Source organism: Papio anubis, chromosome 4, assembly GCF_008728515.1.
Source record: "Papio anubis isolate 15944 chromosome 4, Panubis1.0, whole genome shotgun sequence".
NCBI classification, from domain to species: domain Eukaryota; kingdom Metazoa; phylum Chordata; class Mammalia; order Primates; family Cercopithecidae; genus Papio; species Papio anubis.
The window spans coordinates 17,157,957-17,182,594 of record NC_044979.1 but is presented as its reverse complement, the minus strand read 5'-3'; the positions used below and the strand labels follow the sequence as shown (position 1 = coordinate 17,182,594).

The 24,638-nt window shown below is 45.0% G+C and overlaps 1 protein-coding gene across 1 annotated transcript in view; it reads left to right on the top strand.

Annotated features, from left to right (window-relative positions):
• TMEM178B (transmembrane protein 178B) overlaps positions 1–24,385 on the top strand; it is a 407,419-nt gene extending 383,034 nt beyond the window's left edge. The window contains exon 4 of the mRNA XM_003896692.5: positions 14,548–24,385. Within this exon, the coding sequence (XP_003896741.2) occupies positions 14,548–14,798 (251 nt within the window). The 3' untranslated portion in view covers positions 14,799–24,385. The remainder of the gene's footprint in view (positions 1–14,547) is intronic.
• The last annotated feature ends 253 nt before the right edge of the window (positions 24,386–24,638 follow it).

Sequence of the window (24,638 nt, the reverse complement as noted above, 5' to 3'; positions counted from 1 at the left end):
CTTGGATGGTACCTAGAAGATGAATGGCCAGAGCAACCAGGAAGATGCAGTGCCAGAAAAGGTCTGCAGGAAGTTCCGTATTATTGTAAGCCTCATTCCCCAGCAAGAAACCCAGGGCAAGGTTTCCCTCTGCCCTACGGATTCTCCAAGTTTGCTCCATGGACCATTGTCATTCACCAGAAAGAGTTGGCTAGAACAAGGCGAGAGAAGAAAAGCAGGGGCAGGAAGATGGCACGCTCTAAGTGGCTTCACTCTTGGAAGCACACTAATCACAGCTTGAGGATGCTCCTTCCTGCACAGCTGTAGGTGCCACTCTCAGTTTAGTTAAGAAGCCAGTTGGATCCCACTAACTCTCAGCTCTGAACCAAGGCCCAGATAGATAAGAAGCTGCAAAGATTCACTTGGAAAAAATATGGGATGGTGCACTCTTAATTCGTTTCCTTTCCAGAACTCTCCTTCCCATCCTACATAGAAAGCTCAGAGCAGATCTTCACAACTTTCCATTTCACAGAACGTGAAATATCCAAGGCCAGGTGGGCCAAGTGGAGTGGGCTAGAGGTTACTTCCCCTGGAGGATTGTTTTTTCAATGAAAACAGTGGAAGCAAGTGGAATGGATGTCTCTCAGATGTTTCTGCAGCCAAATAATTTGAGGCTTTAGAGCAAAATCAAATGTTTGCACTGTCACATGCTTTGAGACCTTCAGCAAATTATTTAGCTTGGGATGACTATGTCAATTACAAAATTTATTTGCTGTATGTATCCTAATACATATACTCGTATAAAGATGTGTATATATATAATTTTCATGGGCATATATATGTATGTATGTGTGTACATGTGTAGATCTATATAATCTCACAGAAACCCCAAGAGATACAGAAGATACAGAAACTGAGGCTGAACTTAATTCAGCCTGTGCCTGAATTAATCACTGTGACTACAGAATGGCTTCCTCATAAGAAAGAATAGTGGTGGTGTTTTAACCAAAGGAAGAAAGAAGGAGCGTATGCTATGTAGATTAAAACTAATAAAAATGCCACTCTCACAGTCATTTAATAAGAAAGTGTGGTGTCACCATCAATGACAGCTTTATATTCCAGAGAAGCCAGGGTCAGAACCTCTGTAGCACTTACAAAAGGTCCCCAACTTGGATATTTACTGCAGGATTCTTTGTAATACTGAAAAATGTGCAACTGTGCAGACATCCGTCAGTGTGGAGGAATGGTAAATTTGGTACATGCCTACAGTGTAACGTATTTCATGGTTAAGAGTTGATGTATAGGCATGGAATGCTATCAAAAGCACATTAAGTGGTCAAAGCTAGATACAGAAGAGTAGGTATGATTTTATAGGTATAAAACTTACAAAAATGTATACAAACAGAAAGAAAAATGGAAAGAGTACACACCAAACTGTTGGCAGTGTTGGTTGAAAGTGGTGGGGAAGTCAAGCAGGAAGAAGGACAGCATCTATTCGAGTCATGTATCCCTTTCTAGATGGATGGCGACCTTTTCTCTCAACTTTTTATTACTTTTTGTTTGTTTGTTGTTTGTTTTTTGAGATGAAATCTCGCTCTGTAGCCCAGGCTGGAGTGCAGTGGCGCGATCTTGGCTCACTGCAACCTTCGCCTCCTGGGTTCAAGCGATTAGCCTGCCTCAGCCTCCTGAGTAGCTGGGATTACAGGTGTGTGCCACCACACCCAGCTAATTTTTGTATTTTTAGTAGAGACGGGGTTTCACCATGTTGGTCAGGCTGGTCTCAATTTCTAGACCTCGTGATCTGCCCACCTCAGCCTCCCAAAATGCTGGGATTACAGGCGTGAGCCACCGCACCCGGCCTATTACTGTTATAATTGAGAAAAATAATGAATTAAAAGTAAGAGAGCAAACATTTCTTAAAAGGTCCCCAACTCACATTCTACAGCTATTTCCAGCACTTCTCTTATGGCTAGTTCCTTTTTCACATCCTGGTTGAGATATGAGCCTAACCAGCTTCTTCACAGACCCACCAATGTCATCATGTACCGCCACTGGAGGCTGTAAACTCTTGGATCTAGGAGATAAGTTCCATTACCAAGGAGGGTCTGTCTCAGAAGTGTATCTTGAGATCCTTCCAAGTTCCATGCTTCTGGTTTTGACAAAGTCCACAGAATGAAGGGTCGTGAGTAAGCACTTCCTCTGCTCTCCTTTGAGAGCAATTGCTCCCAGGGTAGCATTTACAAACCTGGGGTGGGATTGAAGGAGAATGGAGTGGGTAATGGAGATGAAAACAGCAAACTTTTTTTGTCCTTGAGAACAATTTTTCTTCAATCTCACTTAAAGCTTTCCATTTCTAATATTATACCTTACATGTAGAAAGCAATTTTAACTCTTCACCTTCATTATCATGGCTCTTCAAAATAATCCTGCAGAGAGGGTATTATTCTGATGCTGAATTCCTGCAAAAAAAAAAAGAAAACTGCTTTCTGAAATCCAAGGTGTCCACTGAAACACAAGGAAGGTGTGTATGTGCATGGGTGCATGCACCTGTGCGCGCGCACACACACACACAAACACAGCAGTGTAATACACAAACACCTCAGCAATTACGTAACAATTTAAGAAAGGGGAATGAGGGGACAAGGTATAGTGTGTTTACTTCATTTTCCTTTAGGTTTCAATTTTTTTTTTTTTTTTTTTTTTTTTTTTTGTTGAGACAGAGTTTCACTCTTGTCGCCCAGGCTAGAGTGCAATGGCACAATCTCGACTCACCGCAACCTTTGCCTCCCGGATTCAAGCAATTCTCCTGCCTCAGCCTCCCAAGTAGCTTGGATTACAGGCATGCACCACCACTCCTGGCTACTTTTGTATTTTTAGTAGAGATGGCGTTTCTTCATGTTGGTCAGGCTGGTCTTGAACTCCCGACTTCAGGTGATCCGCCGCCTCGGCCTCCCAAAGTGCTGGGATTACAGGCGTGAGCCACCACACCCGGCCAATGTTCACATTTTTAGTTATAAGCTGCACAGCCTAGAAATCCCATTTGTCCAAGTGATAGGGATTGAATGCTCAGTGCTGTGTGCGATACCAAAGGAGACACCACCACCACACCAGTTCTTGAGAAATTCACAGGCTAGCTGAACACAAACTGAAACAGAGGATAGGAGGTGCAATTCATTGGTAGGTTGCTGTTTCGGACCATAAAAGTTTTAAATGTTCAGTAAAAGTGTGGATAATCTCATGCTAGGCATACTTGGGAAAGATATCTTGGGAGATTCAGGACTAGGATTAGACCATAACGGGTAATTTCAAAGACTCTGTATAGACCGCAGGGAGGATGAGAATTTCAGACTCCAGTCCAGGAGACAGGTCAATGGCACTTTGACCTTAATCAATTCCCATTGTAATGAAACCCTTTGAACACCCTGCCAACGTCCCCTTCTATTTGCTCAGCCCTTGGGATGGCTTCAGAAGTTTATAAAGGCTCTAGCTTCAGTGTAGAGGCTACCAGGGCCACTGATCTTGTGACCCAATCTAAACATACACCCAAAAGAACAAGTGGATTGATGGGACCTGAGTGGAAGTGAGCATAATTACCTGGGTGAGGGAGCTTAGATGGAGAAAAAAAAAAAAAAAAAAGAACACAAGATGCCTAACAGCTATTATTTGCTATGGCTATGTTAGATGCATGTTCTGGCTACAGGATGGCCACAAGGTCTGGCCACATAGATATTCTTATTTCATCCTGTGTTGCAAAGTAATATTAATAAGCCAATTACTGTATATTCACCTGTTGTATTACTTTGTCAGGGGTGCTATGACAAAATACCGCAGATCGGGTGGCTAGAACATTAAAAATTAATTTTCTTACAATTCTGGAATCCAGAAGTCCAATCTTAAGGTGCCAACAGGGTTGTTTCCTCTGAAGCCTCTCTCCTTTGACTTGCAGATGGCCTCCTTCTTCTGCCTCTGCACAAGGCCGTCCCTCTGTGTGTGCACGCACCTGGTGTATCTTTGTATGTCCCAAGCTCCTCCTCTTATAAGGACACCCGTCGAATTGGATTAGGGCCCACCCTAATGGCCTCATTTTAATTATCTCTTTAAGAGCCCAATCTCCAAATATAGTCACATATGAAATACTAGGGGTTAAGGTTTCAACATATGAATTTTTCAAGGGCAAAATTCCTGTGTTTCCATGGCCATCCGTAGATGTGTAAAAACCAAGGGAGAAGACTCCAGGTTCTATGATAGGAATCTGGACATATTCTCTTTGGAACTGAGACCAGCCTCTATGGATGGACCAGTCCCTGTAGTCTTTTGAGTTGGGATGCTGCGTTGCTGTGGAATGCTCACGCCTGGGTGCAGAGCAGCTGTGTCGTGTATAGACACAGCCTCAGGAACACAAACCCTGCTTGCCCCAGAGGCTTGACTCCCGAGTTCCACTCCTGGCAATGTCTGCCTAGAGCCTTTTCACAGCTTGCAGAATCATCAGTGATTTTTGCCCCAACCCCATCCCTCTCAGCATGTTCTCTTTCTGAACACATCCACCCAGCCCTGCCTTATCCCGACAAATCCCTAAGGCGCCTTTGATGTAAAACCCTGTGACCTGCCTGTTGAGTGCTGATGATGCAATCGTGTATAATTCAACCATAATTTATATTCCGTGCAGGTCTGAACAAAGCTATAAAGTGCTCTTGAGAGCTAAATGCGGCTGAAGCATTTAATCTAAGCAAAGGCAGGATTTTGTATCATCCACTTCCCAGGATGGATGTGCCACTGTGGAAGGAGGAGGCGCTCTCCTTCTGTTTGCTGATTTGCTTCTTGTTGGTTTTAAAGATTGGAGAGCGGATAGAGGGAGGTGTCTCATGGAGGACTTGGCTGCTGCTTCTCTGACCTCCCTGACACGCACACCCACGTGGGTGTTTCTGCAGAGCCTGCCTTGCAGCGACCTGTAGGGCTCCAGTCAGAACGGAGGCCCTCTCACCACATAGCAACAAGGGAGGAAGCTAGGATTGGGGATCTGCAGACACCATTCCTCATTCCCAGGAGCAGAAACTGTCACACAGATGGATATCTGGCTCTAGAAACCTGCAGAAATTGGGCACCAGTGAAGTTGTGGGCACAACTTGGTCACATAAGGAATAGATATTTGGGCAAATGCCTGCGCACACAATGTGTAACTGCCCTGAATCTCCGTGAGAAGCCTCGTGAGGGCCTCAGTTTCCTAGGAGACGGCTTCTTGAATTAGTAAGAGCATTTCTGCTGCCTAGCCTGAGGCCTCAATTTTGATGCTATTTCTCCACGGGGTCCATCGCTGTGTCATGACTGCCGTGGCTTCTCTGAGAATCCCCAAGCGGAGTGGAAACACATGTTCTAGCCTCCCCTTTCTGTGTAGGCTAATCCAGCAACAAGCAGACAGGAAGCACCGCCTTGTCCACCTTCTACACCTGCAATTAGCACTCAGAGTGAGCTGAGCAGGGAGTTAGCTCCGTAACTCTGAATATCAACTCAGAAATATTTTGGTCATGAACCTTTAAGGTGGTACTGGGAACGAGCCATTGTTGGGCTGGCTGACTAATTGTTCCCTGGTGACGTTTCAGGGTGACAAAAGAATTAGCTGCTCCCCAACAATGCTGTCCCTGCTTGGCACTGCCTAACATTAGCAACACATTCCAGGGATCCGAGTTTCTGTTTCCTCTGGCTACCCGGTGGTGCTTTCTAACTTTCAAGCAGGGATTCACTGATGTCATCACTACAACACTACCTATTGGCCCCAGAGCAGAAAGTGGGACTGTGAGGAAATAGCAGAGAGCGTGGCCGATTGGACTCTCTTAGCCCAGGACTTTGTAGTTTTAGGACTGAAAGTCCCATGTTCCAGGCGCCATCCTCCCTCAAGTTGCAGGAAAACTAGAATGGTTGGTCACCCTACTGGGGAAGCAAGACTTTGGAGGAATAAAACAAGTAAGGAACTTACGGAAATTTGGGCTTATGGAGGTAGCACTAAAAATGTGTGTATGGCCAGGGAACACCTTGAACACCCCGTGTCCCTGGGGATGGGGTATAGAAAGAAGGAAATAATCACATGAACCAGTCGTGCAAGTTCAAGTCAGAGGAGAGCAGGATGTTGCCAGCAAGGACGTGTGATGTGGGGAGAGAGGAAAGCTGGGAACTGCAGGGCTGGAAAGACCAGTGGAGGGTGGGAAGGAGTGAGGGGGAAGCCCGGAGCCAGGGCAGCTTGGAAACCGAGGGAAGAGATATCCAAGCAGGAGGAAGTTGTCAGATAGTCAAACAACTAAAATTAGCAAGAAAACTAGAAGCTAATATTTGGCAACCAGGGAAATATGAATGGGGGATAGCAGCAATGTGAACATGAAGGAGATGGAGGAGGAAGCTATGTTTGGTGCTGGGACAAGGAGTGAGCAATCTGGGCATGAAAGTGGCTTCCTCTCTTTCACCCTCGCAGTGTGGAGGGGTCCTGAGGGAGCAGCCCATCCAGAGCACTGAGACCATCCTCCCCTCTTCCAGCCAGGTGTTGACAAGGGCTCAGAGATGGGAGTTGTAAGGTGACATTGTAGATGTGATTCCTGAAAGAGCTTCAGGAGGGGACAGTCATCAAAGGAAGCAAGTGGTGCCTTTGAGCCAACACAAGGAAGCAAGTGTGTTTACACAGCCCGTTCCCCACCTCGGCCATGCCTTCCCACTCACAGGTGTTTACAGACGGGGACAGCGGAGCCCAGGGGTCTGCGGGGTGCTGCTGCTTCTATGTCAGCAGGTCTTAACAGCACAGCTCTCAGCCTGCAGCTACTTGGGGTGGTGCCATCCCTTCTTCTAAGTGGACTCCTGAACTCTGAGCCAATGCCAGTGAGAGTTCTGGCACAGAAAGGGTAATTAGTTTTCATTTCTCATTCCAACCAGCTGCGACTGGTTGGCTGCAGCTCGCTGCCTGGAGGGCTGGGTTGAGTAGGAGTCTGAGGTCCCTTCCAAAACCAGCAGGAAGAGGGTTGAGAACAATTTGCTGTTTCTGCCAAAGGCGCAGCCTTGCCACCCACAGAGCAGCCACTGGACTTTGCCATCCAAAGGACAGTTCCTCCAGTGACCTACCTTAGCTCCCCTCGCAGATGGACAAAGCCGGTGATTTTCAAAAATGTTTACATCACTGGAATTCTTTCTTCCAATGAAATTTCACATGGAAACAGATCAAACCAAAGCTATTCTGGCCAAAGAAAAGAGAGGGTTAGGAGTCTCTTCTACTTCCCGCCCTCCTTCCCAGTGGCAGCTCCTGAGCTGCCTCCCTGGATCAGGGTCTGAAAACCACTGGGGGAGGTGCTGCTTCCGAAGAAGGCCAGGGAGGGTCTGAGAGAATGACATTTGAGCTGAGATCTGAGCAGAGCTGGAGGATGGCCATTCTGGGCCTGGGAACAGCCAGTGCAAAAGGCCTGAGGTAGGGCAACCTTCACTGGCTTGAGACACAGAATGCTCTCTAGTGTGGCCAGAGTGTAGGGAGGGTGGGAGTCAGGGTGATAAATGAGGCTGGCTAGGTAGGCGGGATTCACTCAGGTATGGCCAGATGTACAGGATACAGGAATACGGGCATTTGGATTGTGTTCTGAGTGTGATAGGAAGCTATTGGAGGGTTTTAAGCAACAGAGAATCATCATCTGATTAATTTTTAAAAATACCACTGGGTACTCTTTGAGGGCAAAACTAAAAGGCAGGACTCCAGTGATCTGTTACAGCGGTCTGTGTGAGAAATGCCAGAAGCATGACTCAGAGGGTAGCAGCAAGCCTTTCAGAGGTTAGAGGCGTAGTAAGGGTTGTCTGTGAGCGTGCCGTCATATCGCAGGCACAGAGCCCTAGGACAATGGGGCACTGAGGCAAAAGGAGGGATGCTTTCCAGACGTAGCGGGGACCCCTTTCTGTTTACGGTCTGCAGAAACCCTGTGCCTCCTTCAAGACCCTATTCCTGTGGGAAACCCTCCTGACCCAGCATTATCATCTGTATCTGAGTATAACTCTTACCAGTTGCTACTGGGTATTTATGACTCGTGCTTTTCCTAGAGACTACTAGACTTGGGAGGGAAGTCCTCTCCTCCAGCTCCCTGATTTTACAGATGAGGGACCCACCATTCAGGGCTGATAACAAACTCAGGTCTCTTCAGCCTCAGTCTGATACTATCTTCACTTCATCTTCAACTTTTCATTTATGCATGTCTCATATCCCTGCCTAGAGTATAAGCTTTTTGAAAAAGCTTTTTATTTTAGATTAAAGATTGATTCTTATTTTAGATTAATTGAAGATTCTTAAGGGCAGGGATCATGTCTTATTCTTTCTTTTATGTCCCTAGCATGTATCATAAAGCTTGACCCAAACATAGAAGTTCAACAAATATTTGCTGATTTGCTCTTCTGCATACTAAGGTGCCTACAGCCACAGGAATGTCTCCCTCCTTCCCCATCATCACAGTTACTATGCCACCAATGCCACCAATGGCCCCTCCCCAAGACCTGACCTTGCTTACCACCAGCCACCACTCCTACTGTCATGACTGCCCTGGCCAGTGTTATGCCTGACACTGCTTATAGCCAGCGTGTGCAGCACGCAGCAGAGCCCAGCTCCCAAAGGAAGGGTTAGGGGCAGAGTTCTTTTCTTGTTGTTGTTACACCATGACTACAGTTAGTGTTGGAGTCTGATTGGGATGGGGCCCAAACCCCAGTTCATAGTGGGACTTCCTAAGAAGATATGACTATGCGTTATTACTATTGATTCTAGTTCTTCGATCCTCACTTATATATCAATAAATGCTCAAGTGAAATACAGTGACAGATCCCGAAGACTTACCCCCAGAGGCCATGGTCTGCTCCTGCTGGGGAGAGCAGGACTTTATCTTTCCCATAGAGGGGATGCATACGGACTCTTTTCTGAGCAGAAGCCCCCTCATCTGCATCCATAACTCTCCCCAGGCCTGTGCCACTTGCACAAGGGACTGCTGAACTTTGGGTAAATGGAGGAGGTTGCAGTTCCCCACGTTGTAATATCTATTACTGTCCTTTAATTGAGACATCTTTTCCAGCAGAGCCATTTAAAATATTTTCCTAGAGGACCTGCCCCCTAACCTCAGCTAGTCAATGGGGAGGAGTTTTGAACCCCACACTCCCCAGTTTGCCACCAAACCACAGGCAGAGAGTTGCGTTCATCACACTAGACAGCAATCTGTGTCAGTCAGGGTCCTTGCCCATATGTCTCCCCTTTGTCCCCCTCTCTATGGGATTCAATCAATGTTGGTCAAAGCATATCATTACTTAAACTGTCAGAATATGGTGCTGAGTAGGAATGGCACCGCATTATTCATTCAGTCCCTTTATCGAGGATCTACTATGCACCTACATTTATCTATTTCTAATTATTAGTACACATTTTCAAATTTGAACTTCTATGTGAAGAGGTACATAAAAATATAAATTATTGGCTAGGTGTGGTAGCTCACACTTATAATCCTTATAAGCCCAGCACTTTGGGAAACCAAGGTGGGTGGATTGCTTGAGCCCAGGAATTTGAGACCAGCCTGGACAACATGGTGAAACTCTGTCTCTACAAAAAAATTAAAAATTAGCTGGGCATGGTGGCATGCACCTGTAGTCCCAGCTACTAGGGAAGCTGAGGTGGGAAGATCGCTTGAGCCCTGGAGGCAGAGGTTGCAGTGGGCTATGATTGCACCACTGCATTCTAGTCTGGGAAATAGAATGAGAACCTGTCTCAAAAAATGTATATATTAAAAACGTATAAACCCTTACTCATAACAGAAAACAGTAGCATGTATGGAAATTAATCAAACCTCTTCCAACTCTTCCCTCTTTGACACATGGAATTTCCAAGCAAGTTGTATCAATGGTCTACGTTAAGGGCCATCTCAAGTGGGAGCCATAAAAGTGTTTTCCCATCTTTGGGGATATTGACAAGAGCTAACAAAAGGAATTTCAAAAGGTTCCACAGTCACAGAGCAACCAACAGGAAGTAAAGGCAGGAAGATTCCTCATCAACTCTGTTAGTATAGCAGAACAGCAAAATGAAAGTTATGAAGAAGTCGAGTTGTTTTCTACTGGTACTTAGGTCCACCTGGACCTTATCCCTTCACTCCCCATTCATCAGCCACATCCTTTGTGTCTTGCCTGCCCTGCTGTGTAACATGCCACGATAATCATGTATATTCAGCTTCATCAACTACTGTCAGCTTGGGAAGACGACAGTTTCCTTGAGGTCAACCTCCTGTCTCAGAACAAATGACTAGACTTCACCAGCATAGAATGGCTTTCTGATAAGAAGAAATTTCTCCATTTAGTTAAGTATCCTCTGTAGAAACAGTTTATATAAAGTCCTTCGGTGACCTCAATCCCATCCACAGCTTCAGTTTATGAGATGATGACTCATTCCACATTTCTGGCTCAGAACTTTCTATCAGGCTCCAGATCCATATTTTCAAATGCCTTGAACATCCCAAGGGTTGCTTGAACTTGAACTCACCTCACTGCCCCCCATTTCTGTCCTAAATCTAAATTTTAGTAAATTATAGCATTACACATCCAATGGTGGGTTCACAAACCAGCAATTGGAAGCATCCACAGTAGGTGAGGCACGAGCAGGCTGGCTTTGGTCTGCTGGAATCTGGTTTATTTGAAAGTAATGCCAAGACACAGCTTCCTCTTGCTCTCTCACCCCAGGCAATTGCTCTTGCCTTGGCTGTGTCCTGCAGGCTGCCTCATTCTCCTCTCCTGCCCCTGCTTCTACCCACCTGGAATCACTTCTCCAGGTCATACAAAGCACCTTTGCCCCACACAAGGATTCAAGCAGGCTGACCAACAGAAGTCATCTTGAGGAACTTGTAGAAACTATAGATTCCCACCCTCTGATTCAGGGAGTCTAGATTGAGACTTAATCCAACCTGGGGACCATCAGAGAATTCAGTCTGAGCCCTAGTGCACAACATGAAAAAAACTGTGATGTTCTGTAACTCCCACAAGTTTGGAGTACTGTTCTCACAAGCACTGATGGCACTACGTACGCGCATCACACACATGCACAAATGCATCCACACACATGCACAAATACAAATGCATACATTTTAGTCATACTGTCACTGTGCCCAGGTCACCTTCAGTTGTTTCTACAAATAATCATTGAGTAAACAATCATCCACTAAGCCATTCGGAGCTCCCAGCTCTGCTCCCACCTTGCCAGACCCTTCCCCCTTCTCCCTGATGACCGCGGCAACCTCCTAACTGGTCTCCCTACCTCTGGGCTGCCCTCTACACTTCTGACTTAGTGGTCTTTGGAAATGTGGATTGAAGTCACCAAAGTGCCTTGACCCTACATAAAGCTCAAACTTCTCAGCTCTGAAAACAGTGCTTGCCCAGTATCTGGGGCTTCATCTGGTCTGCCCTCCGACAGCCACTCCTCAATGTACGCTCACCATAGACATCTTCATATCTAAATCTTACACATGTCCATGCCTAAATATTTGTCCCTAGGTGGGATTATTTTCTTAACTTAAAATGAAATTACTAGGATGAAGGTATGAGTATTTAAAAAATCACTTTTCTGCAAGGAAATACTAGCTTACACTCCCCCCTGGAGTCTATGGGATGGTCTATTTTACTGCCCCCTTACCAGTTTTGGAGATGATCTTTAAAAAACAAACAACAAAAAAAGCAAAACAACAACAAAATAAAACACAGTGTTGCTGATTTGATAGATTATCATTATGCTTTTAATTTTCAATTCTTTGGTTATTGGTAAAATTGACCATTTTTCACATGTACTATCCGTTTTTATTTCTTCCTCTGAAGAAATAAGAGGCCGATTAAGTTTTGTCTTTCTCCAGTAAAAACTTGTTTCAAATCCTATAGCTCCAAAGTGTGGTCATTGAGCCAGCAGCATCAGCATGTCCCAAGAACTTCTTCAGGATGCAAATTCTCAGGTCCCCACCCCAGACCTCCGGAACCAGAAACTGTGGGTGTGGGGCTCAGTGATCTGCTTTGAGTCCTCCAAAACTATAAACTGCCCTAACCCATGCCGAGTGAGGGAGGAGGCATCTGGAACCTAGGTCTAGTGCAACAAGGGAAACCCGTGAAATGATCCATCTTGCCTGGCACCAGTTGTAAATAGTACAGTGGATGAGACTGCACGCTCTGGAACTAGCTTGCCTGAGTTTGTAACCTGACTCTGCCAGTTACTAACTGTGTGATCTTAGACTTAAGCTCTCTGGGCATCAATGTCCTCATCAGTAAAATGGGGATAATATAACCCACATCTTAAGAGTTGTTTTATGAAATAAGGTTTCAATACATGCCACGTACTCAGTGAGGCAGCGTCGTTGTCTGGGGTAATTGTCCAACATTTGTCATCTCACGCCAGGGAACTCGAGGACGCAGACACACAAGAAGTGGGTTTAGGAGCGGAAGTTTAATAGGCAAAAGAAAGAGAAAGGAGAATAGCTTTCTCTCTCGCAGAGAGAGAAGGGCGCCCAAGTGGGACTTCCAGTCGGTGGCGAAGTGCATAGGGTTTTTATAGACTAGCTTGAGGCGATGGTGTCTGATTTACATAGGGCTCAAAGATTGGTTGAACCAGGTGTGACATTTACATAGGGCGTGATAAAGCTGGCCACCCCATCCTAATCTTTTCATTATGCAAACGGATTTTCTACCTGGGGGGCGCCATCTTGTTTGCTCCTTACTGTTCATGTGGTTGACAAAGAAAAGGCAAGATGCAGCCACCATGCTGAACATGCCTAGCTCCCAGGTAGTCTTTTCCTATTGGCACAGCTGCGGGTATGCACCCGTGCAAGCTTCCAGCATGCTTATCTATGTCTGCAGCTCAATTTTACAGGCTGCTCGTTTGCTCAAAGAAATGATTTGGGGGCTGCTTTTTATTAAAAGGAAAACCTTACCAAGGACTTCCTTACCCTCACTATCTGCCTAAATAATTCATTTTTAGCCACTATATCATTAGCACAGTTCCTAGCACATAGCACTTAATACTTATTTTAGGGTCAACTGTGGCCATTTAAATTATCACGAGCTTGTGAGCCTCATTCTTCCACTCTATATTTTCTTCCTTGTCTTCCAGGAAGCTTCTGGAAAAAAATTAGGCTAGCTCTTAAAGAAACAAGGCTCAATCTTAAAGAAACTTGGCTGTTAGAAAGCAAGAGTTTTTTGTTTTTTGTTTTTTTTTTTGAGACGGAGTCTTACTCTGTGCCCCAGGCTGGAGTGCAGTAGCGCGATCTCGGCTCACTGCAAGCTCCGCCCCCCTGGGTTCACGCCATTCTCCTGCCTCAGCCTCCAGAATAGGTGGGACTACAGGGGCCCGCCACCTCGCCCGGCTAATTTTCTTGTATTTTTAGTAGAGACGGGGTTTCACCGTGTTAGCCAGGATGGTCTCGATCTCCTGACCTCATGATCCGCCCGTCTCGGCCTCCCAAAGTGCTGGGATTACAGGCTTGAGCCACCGCGCCCGGCCGAAAGCAAGAGTTTTAATAATAAATATAAAATTGAATGCACCTCCTTTTGTTCCTTCCCTGTAAAAATGCTTTTCCTTTTTTTTTCCTTCCATTGATCCAGCCCAGCCTTCCCAAACTATACATCCTTCTTCTGCTCATTCCTCTCATATCAGTGGTTACACAAAGAACAGAAAACACAGCAAATCCAGAGGAACGTTATTGAATTCATTTTAGGCACACCAAAAACTTGTTGTATTAGTTTAAAATGGGTTTATAATTCTAAACCATTTTATATCATTCTACCTCTTATAGCAGTTTTCTTATCAGAGACTGGTATGAGTAATATTTTTAAGAGGATGTCCCATCATCAATAAGTTTGTGAAATTCCTCATAAAGTAGGGTAGATGAGTTACCTTAATATTAATGTGGATGATGCGTGTTCATGGGTGAGAAGTCATGAGCAGGATTCCCCGTCTTTTGACTCTACCTCCCTCCTGCTTTGTAAAGGATCTCATAGCATTAGCATTCCAGGGAGAACATTTTGGGAAACGTCTTATAGGAAAAAGGAAAATATTTCCAGGTTTTGGAAGAATTGTTGGTGAACAGATTAAAGGAAAACCTAATACTGTATGAGTAAGTCATTATGTATAAGAAAAAGATTTTTTTTTTCTCTTTAAAGAAGTAGCAAACAGGAGGTGTTTTCCCTGTCTCCAAAGAAATACAATGAATTTAAAATGCTTTAGGAAAATGAACTGAATGTGCTTCTGCTCACTCTACCCCACACAAAATGCTCACGAGATATCTATTTAGTATCTTCCCAAAGGAGAGACTTCCCCAGTGTGTCCAAGAGTGGGCCATTATTGGAGAGTCATGAACTGGTGATCCTTTAATATTATTCTCCTCTCCATGAATATTTCCAGATATTGACCTTGGTGATAACCTGCTCTTACCTAGACTTCCCATTTTTCCTCCTTAAAAAAATTGAAAATGTAATAATCTTAACTTTTCTCTTTCTCTCTCCCTCTCCTCTCCCCTTTCCTTCTTCATTTTCCCACCCCGTGTCTTTTCCCTTATCCTCCAGGAACCTTCTGCATCATTTCACTGTGCACCTGTGTGGCCGGGATCAACTTTGAGCTGTCACGTTACCCACGCTACTTGTACGGACTCCCTGATGATATCAGCCATGGCTATGGCTGGTCCATGTTTTGTGCATGGGGGGGCCTGGGCCTCACACTCATCTCGGGATTCTTCTGTACCTTGGCCCCTTCTGTTCAACCTGTCCCGAGGACCAACTGCCCTAAATCCAGACCCGAGAATGGGACAGTGTGCTAAAAAACAAACCCATACATACATATATATATATAAATATATATATATATAATATACATATATAAAACAAAACAAAACTAAATCAAGACGATGCCAGTGCCAAGGTAGAGTTGAGTTGGCTCAGGCACCTGCATCTCGCCGGACTTTGTGTTGCCTCATCTCTGAGATGGGGAAAGTGTTTCCATCCTGTGGCTCTTCCATCGGTTCTTGACTTTTGGCTTCATGGTCTCTTGAAGACAGAGCGAACACCACCACTTGCGACCGCATCTTGATCCCCATCACTGGCGAGGACGGGGTGGTGAAGGGACAGTGGCAGGGGTCTGAGGCAGCACAGATGTAGAGAAGTAAGTGCCACCCACTGGGCCAACAGGAGAGGACGCCACCCCTAACCAGTCATATCACAGGGTAACAAAGCCCTTAGTTCCTAGAATGTAACCAAATCATTGAGGCCATTTTCAGAATCACTTCTTCTCCTGCTCTTCCTGTTCGGACTTCCTTCCCAGCCCACCAGCAACACACAAGGAGTGGAAGAGAAAACAAACTGAGAAGGACGTTTTCTCTTTGCTGCTAAACCTTTGGACAATGTTTCATAGGTGGGAAGGGAAGAGAACATGCTGAGAGGCAAGATCTGCATCAATGAAAGGACGCTTCGGTGGATGCTCAGACAACCCAGTCTTACCTTCCAGCTGCCTTACACCCAGTGAAACAAGAGGCCACCCTGTCCCCAGCCGCACCTGCACTCCCTGGGCAGACTGGAGCCTTGGAGTCATGCTGTGATGTGTGTGTGCGGGTGTGCGTGCATGTGTACTTTGGGCAGTTTCCTTTTTTTCTTTTCTACCTTTTAAATGGAAATACTGCATTATGACTGTTGTCTCTCTATCACTGTAGTGGTTTCATGGCCCCAGATAGAGGCCCAGAGACCTAGAAATTGTCATGAGGGACAGGCCTATAAGGGTGCCAATTCTGCAGCTACAGATCCCTGGAGCAGTGTGTGTGTGTGTGTGTGTGTGTGTGTGTGTGTGTGTGTGTGTGTGTCTGTGCGGTGGATGTTTCTTGAGCGTGGGGTCTTATTGTTTGTGTTGTGTTTTTTAAAATATTGTTTTTGGTATAGCTGAAATTTCCAGAGGGCAGAACCAAGAACAAAGCCACTGGGCCAGAGGACCCCCGTGGTTCTCCACATTACAGCTCTGGGACTCTGCATGATTTAGTCCTCTAATTTTGGAAGTTCAAGACACAGCTGGGCACATAGGCCATGAGAGAAGAGGGGGAACACACGGTTCGGGAGGGAGAAGGAATGTTGCTCTGGTTGCTGTTGTACAAGAACATACACCAACAAGACCTTCACTCCCCATTATAGAAGCTGTCCTTTGTCACTTGACATCTCCCCTTTCCCTAGGGGTGACCTCTGTACAAGCGAAAGGAAGTAGGTCACATGCAGAGAGAGCACATCCATTTCCCATGGGCTCAAGTTTGTATGATATTGTGTAAATTAATGCAGAACTCTGGACTCTTTCCATCCTCTTCCTTTCCCTCTTGATATTCAAGGCCATGAATCCCAAAATAACAGTCTTAGTGGCTAGCACCCAAACAGAGGTGGAATAAATCCACCCCAGTATCTTGGGCTCATTTGAGCAAATTAGCACTGCAGGTGCTGGCAAGCAAAGTCAGCCAGAGAGTTGCGAACACTGTAGGGGTGGGAGTCTGCTGGAGTGGGCTGGAGCCACTCACAGTCATCTCAGTGACCCTGCTGGTGCCCAACAGCCCTGGGGAGGCCAGGTGAGAATCCCTGAGCTGGCATAGCCGTGGTCAGCTGTATAGCAGAGAATCCCATTGTTTCATAAACAAATATGCTTTGGGAGCTTTGCCAAGCACTCAGCAGCCTTCCTTCCACGGCTGTGTGATCTGTTTCATTTACCTGTCTTCCAACCCGTCTTCCTACCACCCTCCTCCTTTTCTCACCTACTAACCACTTACCTTCTCTCTCTTTTATCTTCCACCCTCATCTGCTCCTTTGAACTGTGTGTGTGTAATTCATATCTGCATATGATATGACATCTGATGTGCATGAATGGGATTGAATGTGGGTCTCTCTGTATGTGTATCTCTCTGGTGCATTTTGTGTACGTTTGTGTCAGTACACACCTGCACACAGGTGTGGGTGCACTCCTCAAGACTTCCTTACTGGGGACGCTGGTCAGCATCTGCAAAAGGTCTCATGTGTGAGTTCCCTGTGTGTGGGTGTGCTGGGCGATAGGGTAAGGTGTGCAATGGGAAAAGTTTTTAGCTTCCAGTTGGGGTTCTAAGGATTATTTTTAAAACAAATGATTTATTCTGTGAGAAGGGAAATAATTTTCAGGAAAACCCAGTTTTTAAATTGGGCATTTTATTTCTAATTTTCTTTGAAAAGAGATTTCTCCCTTAAGGGGAAGGGCATACTTGGGCTTAAGGAAAAGTGAAGAAAAGTATCTCAGATTGAGAGGCCTTGTGTCTTCCTTCCAAGTGTCCTGAATGGGCTCTCCCAAGGAAGGGACAGACAGGTGTTCACAAGCATCCATTTGGGGAAGAGGGCTTGTCTATGACCACACTGAAATTCCAGCTTTTTTCCAGTTGCAGGAGAGAGGGCAAAAATTCTAAATGGGGAAATTTGCTATGAACCATTTAAACTTTTTGTAAGTAACCATGTTTGAGGATGCTGGCTACAGACCTATCATTATTTATATCCTCTTTAAAAAAAAAAAAAATCCTATACTTTCAATGAATAGATTATCTGCTGTATCCAATTAGTATCTTTGTGACAGACATTTAGCAAAGTTTACTGCATCCCTTTGAAACCCTGAGAGTTCCTGAAATTTTAGAAAGCTTCCAGGAAAGATGTAAACAACCTGGGCTCAACTCACCAGCCCAGAGCAGGGGCTTTGAGTGACTTCTTTGATAGTGGGGCCAGATAAGTACAAACACACTTTGGGATCTGATCCTGCTGGGAAACAAAACACGCCCAGCAACATGACCAGGATAGAGGCCCCATTCAGAGGGCAAGTCCTGGCCAGTGGCAGGACTTCTCAGGTGACCTTGATCCCTCTAGCATAAGGGCTTGATCACAGATTAAAACATGTGACTCCAACCAGTTACAGAAGCTTTCTGTCTGTGAGGTAGCTGAGGGAGATGAGGAGGAGGAAGACAAGAGCCTTGACTTGTGAGGCTCTGTCACTCAGACTCTGCTAACTCTGAATCAAAGTAGAATCCAACCTTATGAGGGCATTTAGGGTCAATGACCTCACTAAAGTCACCAGCCCCAACCCCAGGTCAAGTTCAAACTTCTTTTTGGCATATGAACATGTATGTGTTTTGAGCTCCATGCAAGTCAACCTTGAGCCTGGGACCCATTGCAACTTTTATTTCCTTCACTACTCTACTACATTGGGATTCAGGAAAGTGAGGTATTCTACTTAGAGAGAGGCCCCACATCTTTTTCTCCTTATTTTGGGAGTTATGGTTTCTTCTTCTGTTTCCGTTTCCTCTCTCTCCACTCACTCCTACTTTCCTCCTGCATCAACTTGGGTCAATTAAGATAGATAAGTGATTCATCTGTAGAGAGGCTCCTAGACTCCAAGCAGCCCCCTTCCTTGTTCATTGTGGCTGTAGGTTTTATAAGGAGGTCTGTGGCTCCCTGGCATCAAAATATGAAAAATAAAATCTGTGCCTGTTCCAGCTTCAATCCTCCTCCAAGCCTTAGCTTTTCAACAACCCTACCATTTCAACTTCAGGGATCATGGAGTCACAGAGACTGGACAACTCCTCCAAATCTAGACAAAGACTTCCCTAAGCGCCCCGAGCCCAGGTGCATATCTTCCCATCAGGGATGAGTGGTCCCACCAACAATGCTTGCCTCTCCTGTGACAAGAGGGAAGGATATCCCAAGACTCTGAGACTGAGCCCTATATCTCAATATTCATCCACACTCATGATAAGATGCTGGAAACAAATGCACTATGTGTAGCTGTCTTGATTCAGTGGGAGGATGTGCTGCTTAGGTCTCCAAAGATGCCCACCTGGGTCAAATTCAGAATAATGAACTCAGGTACATCACCCAGAGGCATTTAGAATGGACTCTCTCTTCACCTGGATTATGCGCTGAGTGGTAATTGATTTTTCAAATATCCGGGGGAAGGAGTGGGAAGAGATACACTGTGGTCATCCTTTGGTGTGGTTTGTGGGGAATACTTGGTTGATTCTTGTAGTTAAAGTGAAGCTGATTTTCTAAAAATGTTCTCTCTCTTCAGGGAACTCATCCATCCCAGGGGACACACCCAGCCCTTTCCAGGGAAATACAATGTTTCTGAGTGAGAGGTGATTTCAGTGCAAATAGAAAGAGCTGGTGCACACCAGCGGGGTTGCCTTCCATGCCATCTTCCAGCTGGTGTAGGATAGAGCAAGGGGGCAGATTTTTAAGAACCCCACCAGAGTTGACATACACATGTGATTCTGGTGTCTGTCTCTCAAAGCTCTCAATGTCTGGTGCTGTGTTTGCCCTCTTTTCATTGATGCTGCCATGATGCAAAATGTTTCTTAAACATTATTCCTAATTCTTAGAATATGTGATTACTGAGTATTGGATTTCTTTCCTGAATAATACCTGCTTATTGTAGAATGTAACAAAAATAAAATACAAAAAAGACTACAAGATTTTTCATAATCAGGTCACTCTGAGGCATCTACCATGGGCCCAATCCAAATGGTCATGACCTCAAAACTTTCCCAATGAGTGCTTGTCCCTGGGTTAGCAGCTGGGTCCACGTGAGCAGTGCACAGCCACAGAACCACACTGGTCTGCGTCAAGTTGACCCTGTGTTCCTGGTAGCAAGAATGCAGGGCCCTGAGCCCCCACAGATAGCAAAGAGGCCTAAAAGTTTAATGCTGGACCTTAGGGGCAGGATGGAGCAGCGCTAAAAGATTTCTATTTGGGCATGTCTGCCTGCTTTTCTTCCTCTCTTCCTTCCTTCTTTCCTTCCTTTTCTTTCATTTTCTCTCTCTTTTTTTTTTTTTTTTTTTTTGGTCAGATGCTATCTCAATATAATCATAGAGGTAAGAATGCTGAAGCCAGAGTAACTCACTCATTAAGCTACGCTTGTTTCACAGTTACTGTAAATTTCACTACAGCTCTGCATTGAAATGATTTGTGACTCTGGGCACTGTGTCTTCTCCATACTTGAACTTCCTCATCTACAAAATGAGGATAGTGATAACACCTTACCTCATGGTATATTAAGGGTGACAAAGAAATTGCAAAGTGATTTGCAAACATGAAGTGTCATATGAGTTATGTATCCTCTAATTCCCTCACAAGACCCCCTGCTGGAATGGAATTCTTGCATCAAGTGTCTGTGCCTCACTGCTGAAGGGTAACCCAGAGTGCAAGGTCATCTTTGTTGCTGAACAGGGCTGGACCTGCCCCACTTCAGCACACTTCAATTCAGGTTCCCCAGAGAAATTAGTTCCTTATTTTACTTTACCTATTCCTAGACTTCCTTTTGTCCAGAGCCAGTTTTGCAAAGGGCACTTTTATCCATCTCAATTATTCGCAGAGGACAGAATGAGTAAACCATATGGGCAAATAGCATATATGAGCTAAACCAGCTAACTATTAACCAAGGCACATGGTCAATGCCTTAGTATTTTTTTTTTTAATTCTCCTAACGTTATTTCCAGCTGTACATTCCCAAATGGAATGGGTGGAAGCAAATCAGATTCTGAAAGGTTTCAATGATCTTTCAAGTTTAGGGTGAGACCAAGTCTCAAGGAACTAGGATCTTCTTTCTCTTGTCAGTTGCTGAAGCCAGTAGCTTCATCAAAAACATATGAATTCATATAAGGAAGCCCTTTAGATGGTATATTCACTAAGACATGTCTGGGTGTGATCCTGTTTGGGAAAAACAGAATCCTAGGTTCTAAACAAGAAAAGAACGCCCTTCCCAAAGGGTCTGCACATTCTCTGCTTCGCAGCCGATCAAGTGTCCATGTGAGGGTGAGACTTCCTCCAAGGAAAGGGAAGCCATTGCTCTCTCTATAGATAGAGCCCAGCTGGTAACGGGGGAGCCACCCAACTGCAGGGGGGTGTGTGTTCAGGTGTGAAAAACAGAAAACTGGGTCTGAACATGAAGAGTTGCACAGCAGTAGCTCGAAGAAGCTGGCATCTCTTTGGCAAACACCAATCTCAGCAAATGCAACTCCCACACTTCATTCCCAAGGACCAGGTGTTGCTCCTTAAGGAACTCTGTATCCCTCTCTCCTCTCCAGAACCCCATGCTTCCCACTGGCTGAGCTTTTCCTTTCCTTTCCGGGTCACCCATAGACCCTCTCCAATCCGTCTGTACCAGTGCGTCTGTGTTGTGAGCGTGACCAAGCCTTTCCTGTGAAGAGCTTTCACGAACTCATTCTCATACTCCTTCCCCATTTCCACCCATGGTGTGACTGTTTTGCTATTCAAGACTATCTGTAAAAATGTACAAATAAAAGTGTAAACTGAAAATAAAGGGGAGGGAGAGTGAGATTAAACAAATGCAATGATGTAGCCCTTAGTTTTCTGAGGACTTATGTGGACGGCCCTAAAATCCTGACTTGGGGTGGGATTTGAAGGGAGGGATGCCACTGACACAGGAAGTTTTTTTCTGGTTGTTTCTCCCACAGTCACCAGTGTCTGCTTAGAACTCTTTGTTCTAAAGGTTTTTCCCTGTAAAGTAAAATGTACTTCCCCCAAAATAAAAGTAAATCAGCAATGTTTGAAGGGTCATGGCAAGGGTCATGACAAAGACCTGACTCTGGGGTGGCATGAGTGGCCCTGTCACCGGCTCACTCGGGGGCTTGGGGGAATCTCGTTACCTCACTTTGTCTCCACATCTTCTCAGCCAAATGGGGATCAGGGGCTTCTAGGGCTCCTGGGGTGCCCAGTCCCCTTGTGTATTTTGCTGCTATTTTTAGAGAGACTTTGAGCCCTTGCCAGTGTGTGCTTACTGCGTGGAGGTAAATTAGGAGACATTTTCTCTCTGCTCCTCCTGGCCCCTGCTTTCGCCCCTCAGAAAGTGACCTCGAGCTAACATCCAGTTTGCACTCAGAGTCCAGAGCCTTCTATCTACCTTTTCATTCTCAGATTCCTTTTCCCACCTGCTTTGACGATCTCATTTTACTGTCTATCTCTACTGACTGAGCTTTGCTGCACTGGGCTGGGGTAGGAGAAAGAGCATCCAAGGAGATGACGCGTGAATTGCTTTGTAATTTATGACTCACCATGTAAATGTGGCTTGCAGTGTCAGAAGCAGGGAGTCTGGCTAAGGGATGCTACCAAATAAGAATGAAGACGGCAGGGGCAGTGGTGGCATGGAGGCAGTAGGCAGAAGATGTGGGTTGGGAGCAGAGGTAAGATGAAGGGAGCTTTGGGAAGGAGAGATGGCAGAATCACCAGAAAATCCTCAGCAAAGCAGTAGAGAAGGATCCTCAAAGCAGTAACCCTGAAGTAATAGGAAGTAGGGAAGAGGAGCAGGGATTAGGTAAATCTGCTGCATAAACAACTGTGTCCCTGCAGGACTGAGAAGACCAGCTGCCCCGAAGAGTGGAGGCACATCGAGCTTGGCCAGTGACCCAACCCATGATTAGGGGCACCTTCAATCCCAACTTTCCTCCCCTCTGCTGGTTCACAGTGATGGGACCAGTTTCAGGAAGGTAGTATAGACCAGCGTCATCCAATGGAAACATGATCCAAGTCACATATGCAATTTTAAATATTCTAGTAGCCACGTTTTTTAAAGTCCAAAGAAAGAGCTAAAATCAGTGAAATTAATTTTCAGACTACATTTGAACCTAACATTTCAAAAATAGTGTCACTTCAGCATGGAATCGATATAAAAATTACTGGGATATTTTACATTCTTTTTTTCCAAATGAAGTCTTCAAAATCCAATGTGATTGTCCCCTTAGAAAACATCTCAATTTGGCCCAGCCCCATTTGCAGTGTTCAAAAGCCACACCTGACTACTGGTTGCTGTATAGGACAGCACGGACTTAGGTCCTTCATTAGAAGACTGATGGGGTGGTCCTCCCTGGTGGTCACTCACTGTCATAGCTCTTGTCATAGCTGATGAAGGCAGGATTGAGTCTTGTTGTGTTGGCCTAGAGTAGAAAGCACAGAGCTATGTCGAGGCTGCTGTCTTGGCCTCTGGAAGTTCTGCTCCACCTGTTTAGTAAGAGGAGATGACCACTCCTGTGGACTGCATGTCTCATCTGCCCCCAGAGGGTGTCGGCGCTGCCCCAGGCATGTCCCTGATGGCCTGTCCAAGTACTACAGGCCAAAGCAGGTCATATTCTTCAGCTGCAGGAATGTCAGCTACTGCCCTCACCCCTTATCCTGATCCCTTTATCATATAGTGGGGAAGGGGCAGGCAGGCCTTGTCTCTGTCAATCTGGTCCAATCACCTGCTAAGATCATCTCACCAATATTTGGAACTGTTTTCTCAATCCCTTAATTTTCTTAAACATTTATCTTAAAGTCAAATGCTAAAAAGGAGATACCCTGGGAAGGGCAGTGGCTACAGGCACACTGGGTCTCCTAGGAGGTGGCAGTGATGGTGACAAGTTCTACCCTTGCACTGGGACTCAACCCACCATTGCCTACCTCTCCTCCCTGCCTGGAGACCTTCCTTAGGATTGAAGAAATCTCCTTTGTTTGCGAAAAAGATAAGTATCGAGATCTTAATGGAGAGAACAGAATAAAAGGCAAGGAGCCAACCCCTGGGTAGTCTCAAAGCATTTCAACAAGTCACTATGACAAGGTTTGATTGATTTAAAAATATAACATTCTGAGCCCTGTGTTACTGAGCGAAAATGAGCTGATTTGGTGAGTATGTTTTATATATGGTCGCTAGACAGGGACCATAACCGACAAAACTCTCAAACGCCTGGAGTGTTTATGGCCCACCAGATTATTGCTCAGTCAATATAAATTTATTTACCTTTAATTTGCATAGTGCTTTCTGATTGGTCAGACAAGGAGTGGTGTGTACTGCAGGATTCTAACAACGCCTCTGCCCTTGGAGGTAGCAATTCCTGTGGTTATTGGTGCTAAAATAAGATTAAATATTATGTTAATTTGTTCTGATATGATGTGAATAAATGTGTTGTTTAATCTTAACAAGAATGCTACATCTTATCAGATCTATTGTACTGTCTGTTCCTTCTCATAATTAATTAATTACAGGAAAGGTGATCCAAACCAGATCTTGAAACTATTGTGATATTCTGAGAGGTAAATTTAACAGGGAAGTGGGAGGGGGGATGAAAAGGGAAATTGCCAGGTTCCTGTGACTTTGAAAGGACTGAGGAAGCAGAGAGCATTTGGGGACTTCACTGAAACTGACTGCATCTTGCAATTTTCTTTTTCGAATTGGCAGAAATATTGTATTTCCATCGATTGAAGAAAAACAAGTGTCTGGTAATTAATTAAATGACTTGTTCATGGAAAAAATAAAATAAATAATCTGTCAGTTGTGGAATGTAAACTGATTAAACAATTAAATAAAGAAGATTATGTTGTGTGTTTTAAAGGATTGTGTCTGCTTAGGGGTAGGGAGCAAGATGGGGGTGGGTGGAGGCTGCAGTATTTGATGGTGAAGGGCATTTTTCCCTCAGGTTCTGTATAGAAAAAAAAGTACGATTATTATGTAGATAACCAGCTGAAAACTTGAATCCAGAAGAAAATAGATAGCAAACATTTCAATCATGTGAAGGCCAAAGGTACGTGCTTTGAGCGTTGGGTGAAAGAAGAAAAAATGGAGAGGGATTCAGAAGAGAAAAAGA